Below are 23145 nucleotides of genomic sequence, written 5' to 3'. Positions count from 1 at the left end.
GATACGAGATTAAGTTCTTAGTTCCAAAACCTAGGATAATGTCGGGAGAAAACTACAGTATACGGAATTAAAGGACTGCGGAAGGAAATCCAAGACAGCTGACAGATACATTCATCTGACGGGACGGATTTTTTTTTGGTGTACTTACAGTTGTTCAGGCTCATCAGCGAAGCAGAGATCTTCCTATCGATTTCCTCAGCTAATCGCCGCAAGGTCTCCCTTTCTCTCAGGATTAACGGGTTTTCCCCGGATTTAACCCCTCGGTGATACATTTCATCGTAGTCTTTTTCGACTATCATACAGAAGACTTGCTTCATTTTCCGTGGCTTGATCGGCGTCGCTTTTCTAACTCATGGGCTAAGCTGAAAGTTTAGACTGGCAGAGTCCCGTGCCGCTCGGTATGTATTCCTTACGCAATAGACGATGTAACTCGAGGTTTAAGGCGTGAATCAGACCGACCTGTCAGGCGTGCAGGCACACGGAGGAGAAAGCCCGTGGCAAGACGTATCCATGCCAAGACAATGCTTCAACGTGACCTTTTACAGTCATCCCAAAACACTTCGAAGTATACGCTGTGTACTACCGGTCACCTATGGAATACCGGCAAGATGCTCAACATTCAACAGATGATAAACCAGTGTTCTTGGAATTTTTATCCATTACCAAGGAGAATGATATATTTTTTTTTTTTTAAATCTTTTTTTTTTAAAAGGACAAACAAAAGACGGGGTCAAAAAAGCCAACAAAGTAAAAATTTTTAACATAACCAGGGATGAAATATTAAAACTTTGGGGGCAAGGGTTTGGAAAATGCAGACCAAGATACACAAAATTGGGTTTATAAATGGTCTGCTGGGCTTCATGTGAGTAGGATTTGAAAATATATGTGTTATATATATATATATATATATATATATATAAGCAAGTATCCCTACAATTATTAAACTGGACAATTCAAGATTTTTCATGTTCCGTTTTTGTTAATTCCCTCATGCCCAAAAGGAGCAATTGGTCCTTGAAGCAGGCAGCCCATTATGGCTGCTTGCTTCCATGCTAAGTGATGCCTTTTGATCTATTGTGAGATCAGGTGGCTGGCATGCTGATAAAAACACTTGATTCCTGCTATAATGCTGGGATTGGGAATTATGACATCAGTGGTGCACCCATCAACCTCAGCCATAACGATGAAGATGATGATAAAAGCTGCAGCCTTCAAAAGCAGGTGCATCAGAGGTGCAAAAGGGTCGGCATACTTTTGGACATACATATTTCTATCTTATTTTTTGTTTCTTTAGCCTGATTCTTACATGTGTTTAAACTGTGTTATATTGTGTGCGGCCACCTACATGTGCAACCTACATGTACAGTCGTGTGAAAAAAAGTACAGCCTCTTTAAATTTTATGGTTTTACATATCAGGGCAGAACAACAATCATCTATTCCTTAGCAGGTCTAACAATTAGATAAATACAACCTCAGATGAACAACAACACAGGACACATTACACCGTGTCATGATTTATTCAACAAAAATAAAGTCAAAATGGAGAAGCCATGTATGAAAAGTACAGCTTATCATTCAATACCTTTAGCAGCAATAACTGTTTTCATTGTTTTCTGTTTGACTTAATCAGTCTCTCGTTATGGAGGAATTTTTACCCACTCTTCTTTACAACGTTTCTTTAGTTCATTGAGGTTGTCCCTTTTTACGAATGTGTAACAAGGAAAAACGCACACAAATACTCACAATGAAATGACCGTTTATTAAACATCTTTGCATAGTTGCATGGCAATATGCTCTCTAACACGGCACAATGCAAATTATCCCATGCCAGGAACAAAACGCAATTCCATCATTATAAACCCTGTACCCTGCCCCCCAAATACTAAAACGATCACAATTTAGGGCCACTCAAAATGTCACTAGTAAGCTGCATACACTTCAGCACATAGCGGTAAAAGCAAAAATAAGCCATTGAAGTCATCTGAGGAAAAGCATACCTGGGAACTCGTAAAGTCTCAAAGGTTTTTACCCCAATCTCACGTGAAGGGGCAGATTCTTAGGGTCACCAAGTCTAGAACTGACTTCTTCCTATTCTATACGCATGTGATCATGTATAAGACTCCCAACTGATGCTTTTGCTATTAGTATGTTATGGTTGATATCCCTGCTTGAATGCAGGTTGTTCAACTAAGTATCTTTAAATGATGAGTATTAGAGCCATTTGGGCGACACATTTGGAGAGTCGCTGCATAGAATCTTCCCGGGGGGTTATTAAGAAGTCTCAGGGTCATTTCTAAAGTCCCCAGGTAGGCCCATAAGACATTTCACGTATAATGTTAGGGATGATGTTTTTAAACCTAGTCCTAGAGAGACTGCATAGAGAATGGCGCCGGAATAACTGTGCTGAACTTTTCATGCATTTTCAACCTCTTATCTGTAAATTGCCAACTGAACCAGGCACACGAGCCACATGAATGCCTTTTAAGCAATTGCTTTTTTGAACTCTACTCCCATCATCGAGTCACAAACATCTGGGCTCGTTCACTAAAGTGTGCGCCAAGAGAGCTTATGAAGCACTACAAGGATCTGGAGAGATTTCCCACGTGAAACACTCTGCAGAGCCACTTGGCTCCCGTTTCGTTATTTCGGTGGGATAGAACGAGCGGCATGAACCTGCGTTCAGTCTTGTACCCTGCCGCAAGAGGGAGCCATCGGCCACAAGAGGGAGCCATCGGCCACAAGAGGGAGCCATCGGCCACAAGAGGGAGCCATCGGCCACAAGAGGGAGCCATCGGCCACCCGTGAAGTAAACATAGAAACATAGAAAGTGACGGCAGATAAGAACCAGTAGGCCCATCCAGTCTGCCCAACCTCTGAGTACTTTTCTTTAGTACTTGCCCTTATCCTATATCTAGTTTGGCCTTATGCCTATCCCATACTTGCTTAAATGGCTTTACTGTATTAACATCTACCATTTCTGCTGGAAGCCTATTCCATGCGTCCACTACCCTTTCCGTAAAGTAATATTTTCTGATGTTACCATTAAACCTTTGCCCCTCTCCAGCTTATGACTATGTCCTCTTGTTGTGACAACAATGTTTCTATCATATTCCCCCTGTCACGTCATTCTTCCAGGCTATATAGGTTAAGATCCTTTAGCCTGTCCTAACATTACTCGCTTCAAGGGTGTCTTTAAAAATATGCATTAATGTGTTTTCTAAGTCCTAATTATTAGCCTGTGGATTATCCACTGGCACAGCAGCCCGGGTGAGAATGACGGACACTAACGGAATAGAGCAGCTGAGCTTCTACATCGACAGAGACTGCTTTACATATTAAGCCAGTGCTTTGAAAACCCTGCTTCTGTGTCTGATCCGAGAAATGTAAAAATCCCCATTGTACAGCGCTACGGCATTTGATGATGCTATATTATATAAAACAATAAATAATAATAATAATAATAATAATGCTTATCACGTTACATCACAGATTGGTTTTATGCTTTCAATAGAACAGTCTGGTCTCATTTTTTGTTTTATGGCACACTTCCTGCACATGCTCAGTAGCACTTCGGAGCTCCGGTTAAACTCAACAGGAACAGAGTTTTCCCCAAAATCAAAGGGAGTAGAGGCAGCCAATCACATGCATGAAGTTGAATAGTGCTCTGTAATTGGCTGCCACTACTTCCTTTATTTTTCTTTTTGTATAAATGATATTGTAAGGTTTTGTTTTCCTATTCCTTGTCTGTATTGCGTGTACATAGGATAGTTGGAACACAGTTGGTAAACAATGTCACAAATACATTACGTTAAACTATATCGTTCGAATCGTTAACACGTTCTACCCAAACTGTCCGTGGTCTCCTTCCAGATTAAAGCATTGCGTCACAAGCTGTATTATGACGAGAAGCGTTCCTACCCAGTATAACGGGAGAGCTACTGAGCATGCGCACAGTGTACATAAGAATGCTTCCGGCTTTTAGTAGCGGCGGCCGAGGGAGGACTTAAATGAGGAAAAAAAAAAGTCATTTTCAAACTCCATTAATTAAAGATTCCCTGCACTGATATGATCTAATCGACTCTGAGATGTAATTAAAGGACCACTTCTTAAGGAGGATTCTAAACTTAAATCACTTTCGGCTAAGTGTTGACTGCTTAGATTTTTAAAATAATCCTGTTTTTCTGCAGCCATCCTAATAATCAGGATTAGTTAAACGCTCTTTATCTGTACCAGTGATATAATGTAGCACACGGACACCGCTACATTCCTTTTGCAAAGGAAAAGGTTTATTAAGTCCATAAATATTCATGATCTCAGCCGCTGAATATACATATATATATTTTTTTATTATAGGTTTGCGAGGGTTATGCTTAAAATCAGATGACAAAGTTCAAATAAAAAAATACATATAGGGTGGTGACCAAGCGACGCAAGCGTTACAAAACGAGAAGCCGCGTGGGAATAAGAAAACAGAAGGGAAGCGCGGAGCTGCAGCTCAAGCCCCTCCGAAAGTGCGGCAATCATCCAACATTCGTCTTCCTCCCCATCTATGTTACCAGCACCAAGATCCCGATGGAGTAAGAATAATCAAGCCAACAAATTGTTTATTTAATTCATTCATTTATTTTAACTACTACTAATTCTATCCCAAAAGTAAATAAAACATTTAAACAAAAAAAAGGCCAATTTTTGTGTAGTAAAATACATTGGAGCCCAAATGGACTTCAACGTAAATTAAAAAAGGTGGAATCTGTGCCTTAACTAATGCTTAATTCTAACCCTGTAACATTACACGGAAGGATACGTTGATTTGTTTGAAAGCTTTGTTGCCATAGCAACAATTTTTTTTTTTAAAGTTTTGATTTAACAAAAAGAAAAAAAAACAGTTTTTTTATTTATTCTGAAAATGTTTTATATTAAAAAATAAATAAATATATATATATATTTTTTTGAGCATTTAGTCCAGGATAATGTGTTTCAAAAACATTATTTTCAATGTATTTGTTCAACGTGGCTATTTATGACTTCCTTGTACAAAATTGGGGGAGGATGAATATTATTTTATGTTTAGCAAAAAAATACAGAAAGAGGTAATACTGCAGTGACATTTACAAAAAAACAACTGAACACATGCGCTCGTAACATTCACTCCAATATTTAGCTGAGTGAAATATATTTAAATAGTGCACCTGGAAAATACATTCAAAAATACTGGAATGTATCGCCACAATACAGATTGTACTAAAGGCACAATTATCATTTATTTTCCCCAAATAGAACATTTCACGGGTTAAAGATTTCACTTAAGGTGACATTTACCAGGGTTCACTTAAAAAAATTTGTACAAGTTAAAGACAAAATAAAGCTCAATGACCTTCAAGGTCTCTATCGTGGATCAGGTAACCTTTGGTAGTCGAATAAAAGGGTGCACAGTATAAGCCTCTTTATATGTAATTCCACACTGATTTTACACCCTCTAACAGTTTATTCTATTTTCAAGCATTGCATATAATATATATATATATATATATATGTAGATTTACATCCAGTGATCATAGGAATGTATGTGTGTGTATATATATATATTTATTTATATATATTAGTTTATTCTTTTTTAAGCATTGCATATATATATATATATATATATATATATATTTATACATATATACACACACATTATATGTAGATTTACATCCAGTGGTCATGGGAATATATATAATAGTTTATTCTATTTTTAAGCATTATATATATATATTAGTTTATTCTTTTTTAAGCATTGCATATATATATATATATATATATTTATACATATATACACACATTTATATTATATATATATATATATATATATATATATATATATATGTAGATTTACATCCAGTGGTCATGGGAATATATATATAATAGTTTATTCTATTTTTAAGCATTATATATATATATATATATATATATACACACACACACACACACACACACAGATAGATAGGTATATATTACATTCAGTGATCCTAGGAATATATATATGGTTTATTCTAAGCATATATTTTATTTATTTATATATATATATATATATATATATATATATATATATATATATATACATCCAATCTATTTTTAAAGTGCCGTGATGTATCCTGATAGACTGCGATCAGGGCACGGCGCAGAAATAACTCGACGATTACAATCTCATCACCTTGGCTGGACTGTAGACCCTTGGAAAGTTTGCTCAGATAATTTTAAAGAAAACGATGGAATTACTTTGCTGCAATACATTATACAATGAAATTATTATCTAATGGAACAATAAGTCGACAGTAAGCGTGGCCCCCAAAAGCGTGATATTCCATTTTATTCTTTGTTTCATGTGTAATTCTATATTATTTAAATTAGAGATAATAAATGTGTTTACTGTACTCCTAAACTGTGATTCAGGAATAAATTACAAACAGTCAAGGCACAAAACAAGAAAGGGGAACAAATAAGTTCAACAGGAAGTGTTTTGCTGGATTGCGCTACTCCTTAAGCCTTCCCCCTGTAAGGATCCATGAAACAAAAGGCTTTTTTCTGCTAAGAGCAGATGCTTTTATGGTGCAAAGTTTTTTCGGTTGACACACAGACAATAATAATAATGATAATTATTATAATAATACTAAGTGCTACTTTTTTGGTAGAACGTTACGGTTCGTCTTGCGGTACCTCCGGTTTTTCCGAGAAACACTAAATACAATGAAAATAAAAATACTTTTTTTTATCTAGCAGCCTGGCAACTAAAAGTCACATATACTGCCACCATCAAAATTGGAGTTTAGCGCATTTGAAGTATTAACAGATTTATTGCACTTAAAAAATAGGTGGTGAAAAAAAATAAAAAATCACTTTGTACGGAAAACCAAAAAGGCAACGGTAGCGACGAGCTTTTATCTACGATACCTTGTTGTGTAGAAACCCACTTAATCAACAATAAACACATTTAATGCTGTATGCAAAAAAAAAAGCAAGAAAAGCCACAAAAATCCTTACTTAGAATTGAGCTTTCTGGTTAATTCTAAGTAAGAATGAGCTTTAAGACTCATTAGGACTTCATATAAACACTGGATTGTCGATGTGATTAGGAGCTACGTGAACCCTTATTATGTATACAAGGTGATTTATAAGCCCGTTTATTACATAGCTGCGTTCAAGAGTATATTAGTGGGTCTTTGTGTGCTCAGACCCCCATAATGAAAGCTGGCGCTCCCACCCAAGCCAGGGACGGGGGCGCAGAATAACGCATTGTGACGCAGGTCAGCAGCTCATGATTACAACGCCCGCCTTGCGCTCTGTTCCAAACATTTAAATGTAGATGCTGCCCTTATGGGGAGGCAAGCCGAAAGCCCCACAAAGACCCACTATCCTTTAATATACAAAAAGCCCCCCAAAAGGCAAAAATAAATAAATAACTAAAACAAAAGGGATGAATAAACGATCATTTGAAGCTAGAGGCGATCTCGTCAGAGGTTCGAGTGGGTTTAGCATTGAAACGAAGCCAATGACCGGGGGGGCTCTCTCTCTCTCCGTGCTATAGTCAGACTCGGATAGTGGGTCTCTGTGATGCTTTCATACCGGAAAACAATACCGTATCCTAAAACGAAACAGAGAACAATACGAGTGATGAAACCATTGGCCTCGTTCCCGCCGGCAGCTATGGGTAGAAAAGAAAGGTTATCGAAACTGTCTCAAAGGTAATAGGTAGCGCAAATCGGGTAACAGATTCCTGTGCCGTGTATTCCTTGGGATCCCAGATTGGAATCCGGAACACATCAGTGTCCAACGTGTTGCGGATCAAGGCATTGACCTTGACCATGATATCGTAAAAGCCCCCTGTAAACGCCTGCTGGATTCTTACGGCTTGTGATGTACCGGGGTACAAACACTGTTACTCTAGGGTTGAGTAACAAGAAATATCCCGGAAGGGGATGTAATGTAAGGAAGTTTTACTTTACTGTGAGGGTGGAAGATGAGTGGAATAGCCTCCCAGCAGAGGTAGTAGATGTTAATACAGTGAGGGTATTAAACATACATGGGTATTAAACATACAACCGATTAAGGTCTGCGTCTTTACAGCGGGAAAACGGGCGACTAGATGGGGCGGAATGGGTCTGATCTGCCGTCACTTTCTCTGTTTCTATACGTATTCTTACATCAGCGTCTGAGAGTTCTTTCCGTGTAACAGATAATGTGTTCCTCCCTGTTGTGGGCATTCAGGCAACAAACTACTGATACAGGAACGTAACGCCAGTTAGGAAGAACTGGAAAAACAGGGAAGGTAACATCTTGATTTGTCTTAAAAAACAAGCAGATTTACACTGGAAGAATGAAATGTAAAGTAATGACCCGGCCGGCGGCGCCGTGCAATGTGCTGCCGAAAAAAAAAAACTATCTGACGGCGTCAAAAAAATGGCCAAACGTTCCCTACATTTACAATTTAACCGTCACTGTCATGTTTGAGCGTCCGAGTTTATACAGAAGCCTGCGCTGTAAGAGGACCTGGGTCTTCTGCCGTGGACACGGAGACACGTGTGCTCTTTACAGGCGTGATGTATAAAGATACCGCACATGCATGTACAGACAATATAAAGACAGTAACGATGGTTATTTTCTGTTCCTTTGGTGCAAAATTCCAACAACTTTTTATACATCCGATGTGAAGTTGTTTAAAGTGCGATTGTGCACCTTTCCTGTGACAAGCTGACTATTGAGGATGGACCTTCATAATGTATAGTGAAACACAGCTCTCCGTTGAATGAATAGACCCCACTTTCTTGCCAACGTTTCTAGAAACGTCCGCCAAGGTCTCAAATTCTACTCTTCTTCTGATTCCGAGATCCATCCGCAACAGGGATGGGACAGGCTTTTTCAGATATGTCAATCAGAAAACATTTTTTGGGGGAAAAGTCTCAATCAACTAAAATAAAGGGCAATTAAAGGTGTTCCACCTGTTCTGCTGAATTAAAATCACTAGGAAAAAATGTCCCTTCTCGGAACGTTTTTTTGAATCATCTAACATGTTGCTTTGTTCAGAATTTGTATCTCGGAAACACAGAAACAGAAGAAGCTCCTGTGCAGTTCTTAGGCGACGAAACCTTCGGAAGAAAGAGCAAAACGGCAGAACTACTAGGACTTATTTGCTTAACATACAAGAGACGCAAACCAAAGAGGAACACCAGCTTTAACTACATTATACGTGCGATAAAAGCCAACGACCGCTCCATATCCCGCGGAGAATATGCAACGTAAAACTACATTATCACATTCTACCGTCTGAGGTCTGCGGAAGTGAAGCGGAATTTCTATTTCCGTTGGCTTGTAATCAATTTATGTCCGTGTGGCACCAGTTTACCCTTTTAGACCAGGGATGCTGGACTCCAGACACCGAGGCAATCAAACTAATGTTCTCATGCTGGGATACCCAGAGAATACAGCCCGGTTCTGGGGCCCGAGGCCTGGGCTTTGACCCCCCCCATGTCTTACACCGAAGCGGAAGCGGTACTTACACTGTTGGCTGGGATCGCATTCCGTGGTCATCTTCACATAGTTGGAAGGAAAGAGCCCCGTCGCCCCGTTGAGTTCCCCTTGCCACCAATCGGCATCGTCCTTGTTTATAACGTTGATCAGCTGGCCTTTGCTGAAGTTCATCTCGTCCTCGTTGTTTGCCGTGTAGTCGTACATGGCGATAACTTGGCACACTAGGTGAAGGATTTAAAATGATGTCATCAAATCTGAAAGCATAACCACCATTCCTTATTGGGCTTTTTTTTTTTTTGTTTGTTTTACTTTTACAAACGTTCAGGAATGAAAGGACTTGCGTATTTTATTTGATAAACTGACGCGTAGGGAATAACTTGCTAGTTTTACGTTCGACGCAGATATTAATTACATTAGACTTTTACGTACCCGGTACGAAAGCAGGGGTTGCTTTGTCATTAGTCGGTCCTAATAGTTTCACGTGGGTCGCTGGGAACCAGCCCTTCTGCCTTTTCTTGCCCCGTGCCTGGAACCAGATTGCCACAATGAAGTTATCACATTAAATTCTACAAAATCTCTCGGGCAAGAAGATCTACCAATAAATATTACAAAACATTACACCACTTTAAGTGACTAGATTGTAAGCTCACGAGCAGGACCCTCAAAAGCCCACCATTCCTGCCTGGAACTTTATATTTAACTACTGCAAGGCTAAATGTCCCCTCACGGGCAGGGTTCTCTTCTCCCGATGTGTCTGTATGTATTAATGTATATTTGTTATGTGTGCCCCATTTAAATGGTACAGTGCTATTTCGTAATTTATCTTCGAAGGCTGTAAAATAAACGTCCTGCGGACTGTTCCTTACTATGAGATCCGCCACATGTTTCACAGAAATACCACACAGATAAAGAATATTTCTGAATGAATATTATCGGAAGCGTTACCTGCAGCTCTCCTTGCCACCAGCCGGAAGGATTCTTCTTCAATATGAGTATGAGCTGTCCTGGAGCCAAACTGAGCTGCTCTGTGCCCGTCGCTGTATATGCCGTGGTTACTTGTGCAATCTCTGTAACAGAATGAGAGATGCGGTAACATGGCAGGCTGAAGATAACCGCACAACCGGCTCAGCGTTAGGAATGGTATTTAAAGCGTGCCAACGGCAAGATCAGCAAAGCCAACAGGGTTCCTATTTACCAACTAAAAGAGCAGTGTTTTTCTTAGATATGCTGCTCCTTTGCTATCCTCCTGACAGGTAGTTCCCACCTGATCTCCTGCGCATGAATGCACATTCTTGTGCTCTAATTCTGCCATTATCCTTCAATGGCAAGCCTTACGATGGGGGGGAAACCTTCGAGGCTATGAAAGCGTATGTGACGCTACATCTTTTTGGCCCAATAAAAGGTATCACCTTTGACTAAAGACTCCATAGTATATGTAACTAAAGAGCCATTTAAGTATTCTGTGGAGAAGCAGGCTCTTGAAAGTATAACAGTACTTTGCAAACGTTTTAGGCAGGTGTGAAAAAATGCTATAAAGTAAAAATGCTTTTTAAAAATAGACAAAAATGGAAATTTAATCAATTTTTGCTGCGACCACCCTCTGCCCTCCAAACAGCATCTATTCTACTGGGTATGCTGGCACACAGTGTTTTTTAAGGACCTTGAGATTGGTTGGTGGATTTTGGGGCCCCAGTTGTCTGTCTATATATTTATGTAATCCCAGACAGACTTGATGATGTTGGGAACAGGGCCCAGTAGGGGCCATGCCATCACTTCCAAGACTCCTTTGTTGTTTTTAACCCTGAAGACTTTGGCTGTATGTTTGGGGTCGTTGTCATGCTGCAGAATAAATCTGGGGCCAGTCAGATGATAATGTTTGATGAATAAGTATCTGCCTGTGCTTCTTTGCATTAAGGAGGCCATTAATTCAGGCCAAGTCACCAGAATCAGGAATCTGCACACACACCACAGGAACTCAGGTGCTTAGCTGTGCCAGGAAGGGCCAGCTCCCCAGTAAATCAAAATAGAAAAAGGCTCCAGGCACTCAAGGGTTCCACTCAGGCAGGTTTATTGAACGAGAAGGACAACAACGTTTCGACCTCACAATTGCGAGGTCGAAACGTTGTTGTCCTTCTCCTTCAATAAACCTGCCTGAGTGGAACCATTAATTCAGGCCAAGTCCACAACTCCATTTGTAGAATTGCAGCCTCGAACTCGCAAGGAACCTTTACCATGCTTCACTGTTGCCTCCAAACACTCATTCTTGCACCCAGCTCTTTGGCAAACAATGTGCCTTCTGCTACAGCCAAATAGTTTAAATTTTGACTCATCAGTGCAGAGCACCTGCCGCTATTTTTCTGCACCCCAGTGCCTGTGTTTTCACGAATAGCTGAGTTGCTTGGGTTTGTTTCCACGTCAGAGGTATGGCTTTCTGTCCACATTTCTTCAATGAAGACCACTCCTGACCAGACTTTTCCGGACAGTAGATGGCTGTGCCGGATTCCCGCTGATTTCTGTCAATGCAGAGCTGATGATACGGCTGGACATCTTTCGATTGTGAAGGGAAGTAAGCATGATGTGTCTCATCTGATGTACTAAGTTTACTTGGCTGACCACTGCATTTAGAGTCCTCAACATTGCCCGTTTCTTTGTGCTTATTGAAAAGAGCTTGGACAGAACAACCGGAAACCCCAGTCTGTCCGAGATCTCTGCATCAGCAAGGTTTCTTCCAGGCAGAGATCTCGGACAGACTGGGGTTTCCAGATGTTCTGTCCAAGCTCTTTTAAATAAGCACAAAGAAACGGGCAATGTTCTCAGTCTTGCCGTGGTGTATGACTTTTGACTTTAAACGGTCTTCAGAAACCTCACCTTTTTTGAGTTAGTATGGCTGTTCCTTACTCAGTTTTATTCTTTCTACACAGCTGTTTCTTTTTCATGATTGTGTTACAACTGACATATTACTCATTGATCATGACTTCTCCATCTGGTATAATTGCTTAATCATTTAATAGACCCAACTATATGCCTACAAAATCCCTGACTTTGTGTAAGTGTACCTAAAAAGTTGATGCTGTTTTGAGGGCAAAGGGTGACTGCACCCAATATGGATTTTAGATGATTTCTGTTCTTCTGTTGACTTACGTTGCATTTTGTTAAATGATAAAAATAAAAATTTTCAACAAAGCCACAAATACGCATTTCAATTTAAAGTACCACAAAATGATACTTACCTGGCTTTTTGGTTAAAGTTCCAGTCTTGCTGCCGCTACCAAACCCCTGTTAAGATTAATGAAAGGGAAGCTTAACATAATAAACACATTTAGATTGCGTATTTGCACTTTTATGATCGAAGACCCCAAATACTTTTTTTTCCCCAAACCAGCCTACGTGGCTAACCGGCCGCCAACACCATTCAATAAAACCCCCCAAAAAATGAAAAGAATATGCATGGGACCAAACAAGCAAACATATTAATCACAAAAAAGTATCTTTTAGAATCTTCAGATTTAGTCAAAGATCTGAATATGAGTTCCCAAAACCTTATGGGTAATATTTTTCCATGTTGGCCCAGAAATGGTATTACCTAAAAACTCCAAACTGACATATTTATAAAAAAAAATAAAAAATTAAAAAGTAACATTTTGTTGAAAGGAGACTGGAACAATCGTATTATTATAAACATTCCAAAAACCACTCACTTCCTGCTCGTGGGGACGCACGTAGTTGGAAGGGAAGATACCAGTCCTCTCGTCAATGGTTCCAGTCCACCAGTCGCCATCTTTCTGAATGACCTGGATGACATCTCCTTCGTTGAAAATCAAATCTCCAGGCTCTGTGCTTGAGTAAGGGTACAGTGCCACATATTCTATAACAAACAGAAGCTCTATAATGAATACTGTATACAAGGTACACATTTTAACAAATTAAACACGAGGATTCTAAACTAGTTCCTACCAGAAGGGTCCTCCCAGGTCATTGCATTCATCGTATTCTCTGTGGAGATACGTTCACCCCCTGTCCCTACCACAACATCTACTAACAATATCCTTACGAAGGTGAACAGTCGTATAAACTTCCCAAGTAAGATTTATCGGACGCTTTTTAACTTTTGATACTTCCATTTGCCCAAGAGATCTAAGATTCGCATCCCAAAGGGAACTGTTCACCAATCGCTTATACAGTTTGGAGTTACCCCCGGGGCATGTGCGTTGCTACCTTCTCCAGCTGTGTTTGAGGGAGCTGCAGGCTTCTTGTTGACCGCGGCATACAGGGGTTCTGGTCTGCATATAAAACGTAGAGTAAGAAAAAATGAAATGGTCACAGGTCAAAGCAACGCAGAAATGAGGCGTTAGACATGTAGCTGATCTAAGTTTCACTAACTGTTTCAATAAGTAACAGACTTGGTGTCACTACTCACTCCGGGGTCTTATTTTCGGCTCCTGGAAGAATTTTTACATAGGATTTGGGGAACCAACCCTTTTGGCCACGGACCTCCCCGAACCACCAATTCTCCTGCTGCTCCAACACAATAATGATGTCGTTCTTTGTGAAATTTAAGTGGTTGTCCTTTTTTGCAGTCCATGAGCACAGGGCCTGCGCCTTAATGTTTTCCACCGGCTGACCCTATACAAAAAAAAAAAAAAAATAGCATAAGGAAAAACTTTACAGCCGAAATTTTCTCCTTCTTTCTTTGTATAAAACTATTGTGAGATACAACCGAGCCGGAAACACCAGTGGCGCGGTCAGGTGGCTCAGCTCTTGGGCTTCCTTGTCCACCATAATATTCAGGGCTCCATGGTACGGCAGCAGTTATTCTCCATGAAGCTCTACAAGCCTTTTGTATTTAATATAATCAGCTCCAACTGTATACCCGGTCCTGTACGGATGTACAGAACACGCTGAAGATCCAAAGAGCTTATGAAACCCACCTGCCCATGTACGGGTGACACAGATCCCGGGGAGACAGTGCGGGTAAACGCGGATGTTTTCTGCCATGTTGTATTCAAGTTAAGGCTGGAGAAAGGTAGATTCTGGTACTCTGAGTCCACCTCCGCAGGGGGCATACTTGGCACGAGTGGTCTATAATAATAATAATAATAAAATAAATAAATAAATGTTTTTAATATATAAATATTTATATCGAACAGTCAACAGTCCAGGAGTTTTAACAAGCAGGGCTTTGTTTGGGTGGGCAAACAGCTTGGGGAAAATGTACAGTGCTGCTTTATAATTGTTATTAGGGCTGCAACTAACGATTATTTTAATAATCGATTAGTTGGCCGATTATTTTTTCGATTAATCAGATAAAAAACGTACAATTTACACTTTCATCTCTTTATTGTAATGGCCTCTCGCTATTCACCTTCTTATTTTACTGACATAATAATAAAAGCTACAAGAACCCAAACACAGTGTTTCTCAAACTAGGTTTTAATACAAAGTTATTAGTAAATATTAATTCATATGTTAACTATTTTTCATATTTAATAAAAACTATGAGAAGAAAGCCTTGTTTAAATTTTCTTTTATTTACCAAACTGCCCCCAGTTATGCACATCTGACCCCCAGCTTGCCACTCTGCCCCATATATGCCTTATACCTCCTATATGCCAGAGATTCCACTGTGCCCCGATATGCCACTGTGCCCCCGATATGCCTTATACTCCTTATATGCCAGTGATATCCAACTGAGCCCCCTGATATACCTTATAACTTCCAATATGCCACTTGCCCTTATTTATGCCTTATACCTCCCTATATGCCACTGTGCACCCTGATATGCCACTCCGCTCCCCATAAATGCCCTGCACCACCCTGAAATTCATTATACCCCCCCATACACCACTCTACCTCCCCTATACACCATTCTGCCTCCCTGAAATTCATTATACCCCCCATACACCACTATAACTCACCCATACACCACTCTGCCTCCTCCCCCCTCCCATACACCACTCTGCCTCCTCCCCCTCCCATACACCACTCTGCCTCCTCCCCCCTCCCATACACCACTCTGCCTCCTCCCCCTCCCATACACCACTCTGCCTCCTCCCCCCCTCCCATACTCCACTCTGCCTCCTCCCCCCTCCCATACTCCACTCTGCCTCCTGTCAGCAACGGAGGTTCACAAGACACAAGGGAGCCGGGTAGGATGTATGGCTCCCATACATCCCTCTGACTCCTCCCCCCTCCCATACATCGCTCTGCCTCTCTCCCGACTCCCTGGTGTTTTGTGAACCTCCGACCGGCTGACAGAGAGGATGATCCTCTGGAGGAGACCTCGATTCTCTGTCAGCCGGTGGGGGTCTGCATCGCACAGACAGCCTCCGTTACTGCCCTTCACTTACGCTGAGGCTTCTATGAAGCTGCAGTGAAAGTGCCTGTCAGCAACGGAGGGTCTCAAAGCACCAGGGAGTCGGGAGAGAGGCAGAGTGATGTATGGGGGGGGGGGGGTCAGAGGAGTGTATGGGAGGGGGGAGAGAGACGGAAGTGAGAGACCGGCCGACAGTGAGGGGAATCCAGGTCCCCTGCAGCGTTGCGGGGATCTGGATTCTAGTGTTATAATCCGATCTCTGTTTGAGGTCGGATTATATATATATATATAATTATATTCATTATCGATTATTATCGATTTTATCGATTAGTTGTTTCAGCCCTAATTGTTATCACCTATAAGGCTGCCTGCGAGAATGAAGTTTAGTGGCACGTCAGCCAAACCTAGACAACTAATCAATACGACGTTCTAGCCAATTGGTGCTGTACCCTCGCAATCTGTCGGAATCAATGCTAATTAACGAGACCGCTATGAGCCAATGGTCTTACTTGGCAGAGGGTGAGGTAGCAGACACAGAGATAGTAGGGGGCAATAAGGCCTTCTTCGGAGATAAAGCTTTTTCGGCATCTGATATTTTCTCCACGTAGTTGGACGGGAACCAACCAACATTTAATTTGAAGCATCCATAGAGCCAGCCCGGCTCTCCGGCATTCTTCTCATCCACCTGGCAAAGAATGGGAAGATCATAAAACATGTCTATGTTCCACATCCATGTTTGTTAAAAAATAAATAAAAAATTGAAGGTGCAGTTCCACTTAGACAACACAATAATGGCACTCTGGGATGTAGGCAAATAAGCCTAAGCAGATCTTGGAATTTATTTATTCCCTGTAAAGGTGTAATTACAGGCAAACCACACAAAACCATTAAAAAAAGTTTCTGTTGTACAGCCTGCTTTTTGTGTCACGTGGTTATAAACTGTTCCTGGAAAAAACAAATAGGTTTTTTTTACATTATTTTACTTATTTCTGGTATAGTATTATGAATGGTGCCTCTATAGCTGAATTTAATTACAAAAGTGGTAAACTCAGCAGAGTAGGTGGAATTGCACCTTGAAACTAAAACAATAGCTTTTTTTTGCCAATAACCTTTTCACCAATTTATTATTCTGTATATATAAATATATATATATATGTATGTATAGGTATATATATATGTATGTATATGTATATATGTATGTATGTATATGTATGTATATGTATATATGTATGTATGTATTGGATTCAAGAAAAAAAATCAACTGGATCAGCATTTACAAAAAAACGTAAAAACGACTAACAACTAACATGACGTTTGCAGTAAATCCTGTAAGTAACGCAAGTGAATCTCAAATCCATGGTAGCCATCAGTCAGCTCTGCAGCGATAGGACTAGAACTCCCACAATGCTCAGCCAGTATTCTAAAAATCAGCACTGGAGTTTCGCAAAGTGGACCCCCCCCACCTATTTAATCTTCCGCTTGGAAGCACGCATTACCTGGATAACGTCCCCAGCATTAAAGCTTAGTTCATCCGCATTTCTCGCCTCGAAAGGGTACAGCGCTGTGTAGTTGACGAAAGCAGCGGATTTCCTGCGTTCATTGGCACCGGCTGCGCGGAGGAGAAGTGAATATTAGGCTGATGCTTGCAGGTGGTATAAATGAGGTTAAGCTCCTTGTAATGACACACAATGATGACTAAAGAGGACTAGATACATTACCCGACATATTCTTAGGAGACCACCATAATCCCCGATAGGCAGCTGCCTATGATGATGAGCTGGTAGGGCACACCAACAAAGAAGGGCATGCAGGAGGGGGCGACGGGCACATGGTTTACCTGTGGGTCTAGAAACCTAAGGGCCGGCCCCGCAAGGACTTTAATACGGTCCCAACAAGAGCGGCGCCCTCCTCACCTGTTGTTTCTAATTGTCCAATTGTTATGTTATATACTACATGTTATGTCCTGTCCACACATTGTACAGCGCTGCGGAATACGGTGCTATATACCGTAAAACAAAGTGATGATAATGATAATGGCCCTCAAGGTTGTTTGTAGGACAAATCAATCTAGGAGGGGCTCAAATTATGTTACGTTATGCGGGATTATGGTGACATTATGCAGGGCCTGGGGCATTTACCTTCTTTTGCTTTATCTGAGCTGGTGCTCTTCCCGCCGATAGATTTAAGCTTTTCGGTGAATTTCTCGTCCAAACTGAGCTTGGAGAAGCGCCGCTCGGAATCTTTATGGTTGCTTGTGTCCTTCCGTCTTCTGTCTTCCTCTTGAGTCTTGTTTTTTTCTTCTGCCTCCTTTTTCAGCTGCGCTTGCTTGCGCTTTTCCTCTTCTAGTTCTTTCCTTCTCTGTTCCGCTTCCCTCTGTATTTCTGCCGCTTTCCTCTTCTCCTCTTCCTCTGCTCGTTGCCTCTCCTCGGCCAGTTTCTTTTGCTGGGCTTCTTTCTCCTTATTTCTGGCGGCCGCTGCTTCTTCTTCGGCCCTCTGCTTTTCCAGGAGAATCTGCTCGTGCTTCCGCTCCTCTTCTCGACGTCTTTGCTTCTCCTCTTCTTCTCTTTTTACCCTTTCCTTCCAAAGGTTTTCTTTCTCCTGCTTGGCTTTCCTGGTGGAAACATGACAAAAAAAGCAAATAAAATGTGTTGGTTTTTTTTCTGGATACCATGACGAATCCCTTTCTCAGATTCTAGAAAGATTGAATCCAATGACAGATCAGAGCTCATCTGGTCCGTCATTTTTCCCGGCCAAACCTTAATCACTCCTTGGTCTCGTCTTAGATGCGGGACCCATATGCATTAAATTATCTCACTAGGTCATTGATTTACTCAATGACAAGGGTCCGCTGGGGCCAAACCTGCTAAAACCTCTATTGTACATTTGGATCATCACATGCAAGTACTCTGTTGTTGGCTAGCAAGTCAAGCTCAATTTATTGCAAGCCAGACTTAGAATCTGCCTCAGCTTAGCCACGGCCAGCTCGCCTGATGGCTAATAAGTACAGAGCTGGGACACCCAATAAGCACGGGAACGCCCAGGAGGAAACATTTTAAAACCCAGCGCTGTATACAGTAATGTAGGTTAGAATTTACAAAAAAAATGGTTTTAACTCCCTGGAGGCCGCCACTGTTGCCAGTCACGTCATATTTTGGTTGACTGTCCCTGTTCACCACACTGAGATGATGCTTTATGACAATGCTAATGAAGTCCATTCTTCCATAGAGTGTCTGACAAGGTGATTAAGACCAAACCATTTTTTTTTTTTTTTTTTTTTTTTAACCACAGACAGTATGATAAGGAATCAGGGTGTTGGTCTAGTAGATTTGGCTGAGATAACATAGCGAGAACTCAAATGGCTAACATGTAGCTGCCTGAAAACATATTAAGCTAAACGAGAACTGTTTTGGGGGGGGGGGGGGGACAGAGCCATATGGTGGAGATCCCCTCTTAATCCATATTTATATTAGCATTATATTCATACGGTTGATTCGCAGCCTTACCTTGCAGCTTCCTCTTCCTCCTTTTTCTTCCGCGCTTGCTCCTCTTGCTTGCGTTCCACCTCTCTAAGTTTCTCCTGCTTGATTGTCTCCAGATGGTGGAGAGCCGTCTGCTGCTTGTTATAACTTTCCCTCAGTTCCTGGCCGCGACAAAGAAGAAGGGAGAGATGGTTAGGGAGCGACCGCCATCACAAGCAAGGAGGACCTCGATGAGTTGAGATGCAATGGGACGTCGGAAGTCAGAACGCGCGTCGGTAATAGCCAAACACGAGAGGCGTGAACACGAAAAAACAGGAGGGCAACACGGGTCAACGTATTCCTATCACATGGTATCACAACACTGTCACTACAAATGCCACACGCAATGGATACGAGATCGATAAAAAGGTTTTCTCTGTGATGACGAGACTATTATGACCGCTTTGACCAGCGGCCACATCTTCTTCAGGCCAAGTAGGACCTTTCAGAGACGGTTCTTTGTGTGGAACCTGGTCATCGTTCTTAGTTTTATTAATTGCTGTTGATGTGTGATATTAATAAACCACATTCCCTGTTGGCCGGAAAAAAGATTTCTGGAGGAGGCCATTGAGCAGCCAGCGCAGAATCACAAAATTGAGTCTCTCTGGGGCTTAACTTTAGACCCAAGTAGCACTAAAAGCAAGAGCTTTCACAGGGTTCATCATAAAGCCCAGTATTTAGTAGTCTGCAGAAGCCGGGAAGCGAACTTATGTAGGGAAGAGACCGCTGTATCCGTACCTGGGAGCTTCGCGGGGTAGGCTACGTGGCACTCTCCCCTTTTTTATAGCTAGTCGTGCATTAGAGCAGGTCTAGCCCTAGGCAGTCTTTAAATGGCTCGGAGTAGGAGAAAGAGGAAAAGTGACCCGGAGAAGCTGACATTCGCTCAGAGAGTTCCCCGGTATGGCTGATATGTTTATCACCGTTAACGAACACGGTTCTTCTAACCGTAAATTGTTGTAAAAGTAGAGACAGCTCAGTTGTGGGTATTTACCAATAGAAACACGTGTCTAGCTTACGCGTGACTGGGTGAATGGTGACGGCTGCCATAAATCCGGGCTCAGTCTAACATAACACTTATTACACATTAATAGGAGGCGGATGTTATGGGCTTGACAAAACCTTCCTATATAATACTGCTGCTAAGCTAAAGAACATGTCTGCGCTATCGAGGTGATAAGACACTACATCCCGCACCCTCATCTCATAATTTAAAGATGCAGCGTGGCTAATAGGAGACTCAATTCCACTAAACTTATATATATTTATGTATATATTATATAGCAACCAATGCACCCAATCCACACTATCAAGTCCTGCCCAACATCTACTTTATAGAAAGGGAAAAACACTGCCTAAAACCTTGTTACGCAAAGCACCCCAAGGGGGTATTTTTTTTTACCCCTCACCAGCCGTAACTGTCTGCAGGAGGACACTACATACCCCCATTCCCTCTAAATTCTAAGCATATAAGGACATTTTTCGGCGCTATATAAATAAAAGATAATAATAATATATAGAAAGATGGAAATAAGACTAGTGATTAAATGATGTCATAAGAAGCTGGGGCTATAAAGCTGTAAGGGCTCTTGGCTTCAGAGAGTTTAAACACAGAAACATAGAATGTAATGGCAGACGAGCACCATTCGGCCCATCTAGTCTGCCCATTTCACCGCATTAGTCCTCTACTACTCCTGCAGGGAGGCTGTTCCGCCTGTCTACCACCTTCTCGGTAAAATAAAACAGCCTTGCATTAAACTAAAAGTAACGTCGACGTAGGCAGATGTAAATGTAACCTACCTGGCAGGGTTACTCAACCTATCTTTAAATTAACCCCTACCATGCTCGACACGCACACTCACAGTGAAGAAATGAAAAAGGGAAACGCGGAAACAGTGAGCGTGATAGAGAATACGGAAGTAAAGTAGGGACAGGAAAGAAATTAACCTTAAGCAAGAGGAAGAGGTTGTTGAGACAGCTGAGCAGAGACAAAAGGCACTGAAGAACAGAGTCATCCAAATTCTCACGCTGTAAGGTAAGATAGAGAGGCCACATTAAACGTTTCACTGGGTTTCCTGATACCGCTGCGGACGGCAGGTTTGTGAATTGGAGACTCATTGCAGGCAACAACACTTAAATAAGAACAAAATGGATATTGCCATATTAGCCCAACAGCCAATGGAGTCTGTAGTACAAGTTGATGTTTGTTGGAGTAGGAGAAGTTAATATACTCTTGGGACCTCAGAGGTCTCTTCTTCGTATTACATCTGAAGAAGAGACATTTGAGCTATCGAAGGCTTATCTGACTTTGACTGTCAGCTGAAGGTGGTTATGGGATGTCACACAATTTCAACTGGGCTTGTACTAGCAGCAGAAACGATCTTCATGAAAGAACCCCTCACATCGTAATGGAAGAGTATTTGGCATTCCACGCATTCTTCTCTTGCCTCTTTTGTTCTTCTGTCCTCCTTTTTTCTTTATCTGCTTCTCCATGAACCCGGCCTCCAGGAGCACTTCTGTAAAAGTCCGGACTTCAAGGCACACCTTCTCTCTCAACCCAATCAGGGAGAGTGTGCGTGCCCGGAGACTTTTCGATTTCATGGAGGTGCTCCGGGAGTCCGGATTACGGGGAAGAGAACGAAGAAAAAAAGACACAGGGAAAAGTGGAAGAAGACAGAAGAACAAGAAGAGGAAAGCGAAAAAGAGGAGCTGCGGGAAAGGAGACAGGGACACGGGAACCGTCGGTGGAGGAACTGAGAGAGGGTGAATTTCCAGGAGACTTGGGACCTCTGTGTTCCATCTCCCCCCCGATGAGTGACACCCAGGGCAGACTGAGTGGGGAGGAATAATCACGCAGATCACACATCTCCCACTGTACACATGCAGATGAACCAACACTGCTTGGTGAAAATTTCTCGAGAGCCCCTCTTCTTAATTTACATTACTTTTTGAATTTTGAAAAAAAAACAAACACAAAATAAAAACTGTATAAAAATAAAATAAAGAGGTTAGTAACAATGACATAATACTAGTTTTTGTAAACTCCGTTATATACATTTATTTAGGGTGCTGTCATACTTTTATAGAGGTCACTGTCCTGAGGCCACAGCCGCCCCAAACTGGGCTACGGTAACCTACCTTGAGCTGGTTATTGAAAGAGTCCATCTCCTGAAGCTTGGCGGTGGTCTCCTTCTCTAGCGCATCCAGTTGTCCGCGAAGCCTTTGGCATAGACTATCCTTTTCAGTGGTCTTCTTCTGAATTCCCTGCAAACTTGTGTATGAATTATCTGGGGGGGAAAAACACACATTTTGGTTCACGGTTCATTAATTAATCTACACATTTACAGCCTGTTAAAGCAATGCGGTCCAGGAAGACACTAGGATGCAGCACAATGTTTGGCGAACTTAATATACTCCTGACATAAAAGCCTGAGTCAAATATAAACATAACATAAAAATAACAGAAGATGTGACAGCTCCTTTTTAAAGTACAGACCTGCCGCAGGCCTACAAGTGATAGGGGTTGTAGCCCAGCAACAACTGTTAAGGCATCTGTTTAATATTCATTTAACATTGGCAAATGCAGAGTTACGCATTTTGGGGAAAAGGTGCAAATGATATCTTTAATGGTGTTTGTGTTAAGGAAAATCATCAGAAAAAAAGGATTTGGGGATAAAAATAGACAATACACTTAGCAAAAGTGTTCAATGTCAGTAAGCTGCTGCAAAAGCCAGAAAGACATCAGCGTGTAGCAAAAGGAAAAGTATTTTTGGTGGCTGCTTGAAGCAGCCAATCAGAGTCAAGAATTGTCA

At 41.5% G+C, this 23145-nt stretch overlaps 1 protein-coding gene across 1 annotated transcript in view; it reads right to left on the bottom strand.

Moving 5' to 3' along the window:
• LOC149288306 (intersectin-2-like) overlaps positions 1–23145 on the bottom strand; it is a 49918-nt gene that overhangs the window by 11933 nt on the left and 14840 nt on the right. Inside the window, exons 15-28 of the mRNA XM_089491859.1 lie at positions 22472–22620; positions 19322–19458; positions 17957–18429; positions 17315–17427; positions 16328–16503; positions 14434–14584; positions 13923–14128; positions 13721–13785; positions 13197–13370; positions 12893–12896; positions 12736–12770; positions 10451–10572; positions 9935–10031; positions 9535–9726 (exon numbers count right to left, since the gene is read on the bottom strand). Coding sequence (XP_089347985.1) covers positions 9535–9726; positions 9935–10031; positions 10451–10572; positions 12736–12770; positions 12893–12896; positions 13197–13370; positions 13721–13785; positions 13923–14128; positions 14434–14584; positions 16328–16503; positions 17315–17427; positions 17957–18429; positions 19322–19458; positions 22472–22620 — 2094 coding nt within the window. The remainder of the gene's footprint in view (positions 1–9534; positions 9727–9934; positions 10032–10450; positions 10573–12735; positions 12771–12892; positions 12897–13196; positions 13371–13720; positions 13786–13922; positions 14129–14433; positions 14585–16327; positions 16504–17314; positions 17428–17956; positions 18430–19321; positions 19459–22471; positions 22621–23145) is intronic.

Source organism: Sceloporus occidentalis, unplaced genomic scaffold (genome assembly GCF_023333645.1).
Source record: "Sceloporus occidentalis isolate IW3139 unplaced genomic scaffold, rSceOcc1.0.p SCAF_52, whole genome shotgun sequence".
Taxonomy (NCBI): Eukaryota; Metazoa; Chordata; class Lepidosauria; order Squamata; family Phrynosomatidae; genus Sceloporus; species Sceloporus occidentalis.
Note: the sequence above shows the minus strand (reverse complement) of the source record. Positions and strands in the feature narration are given on the sequence as shown.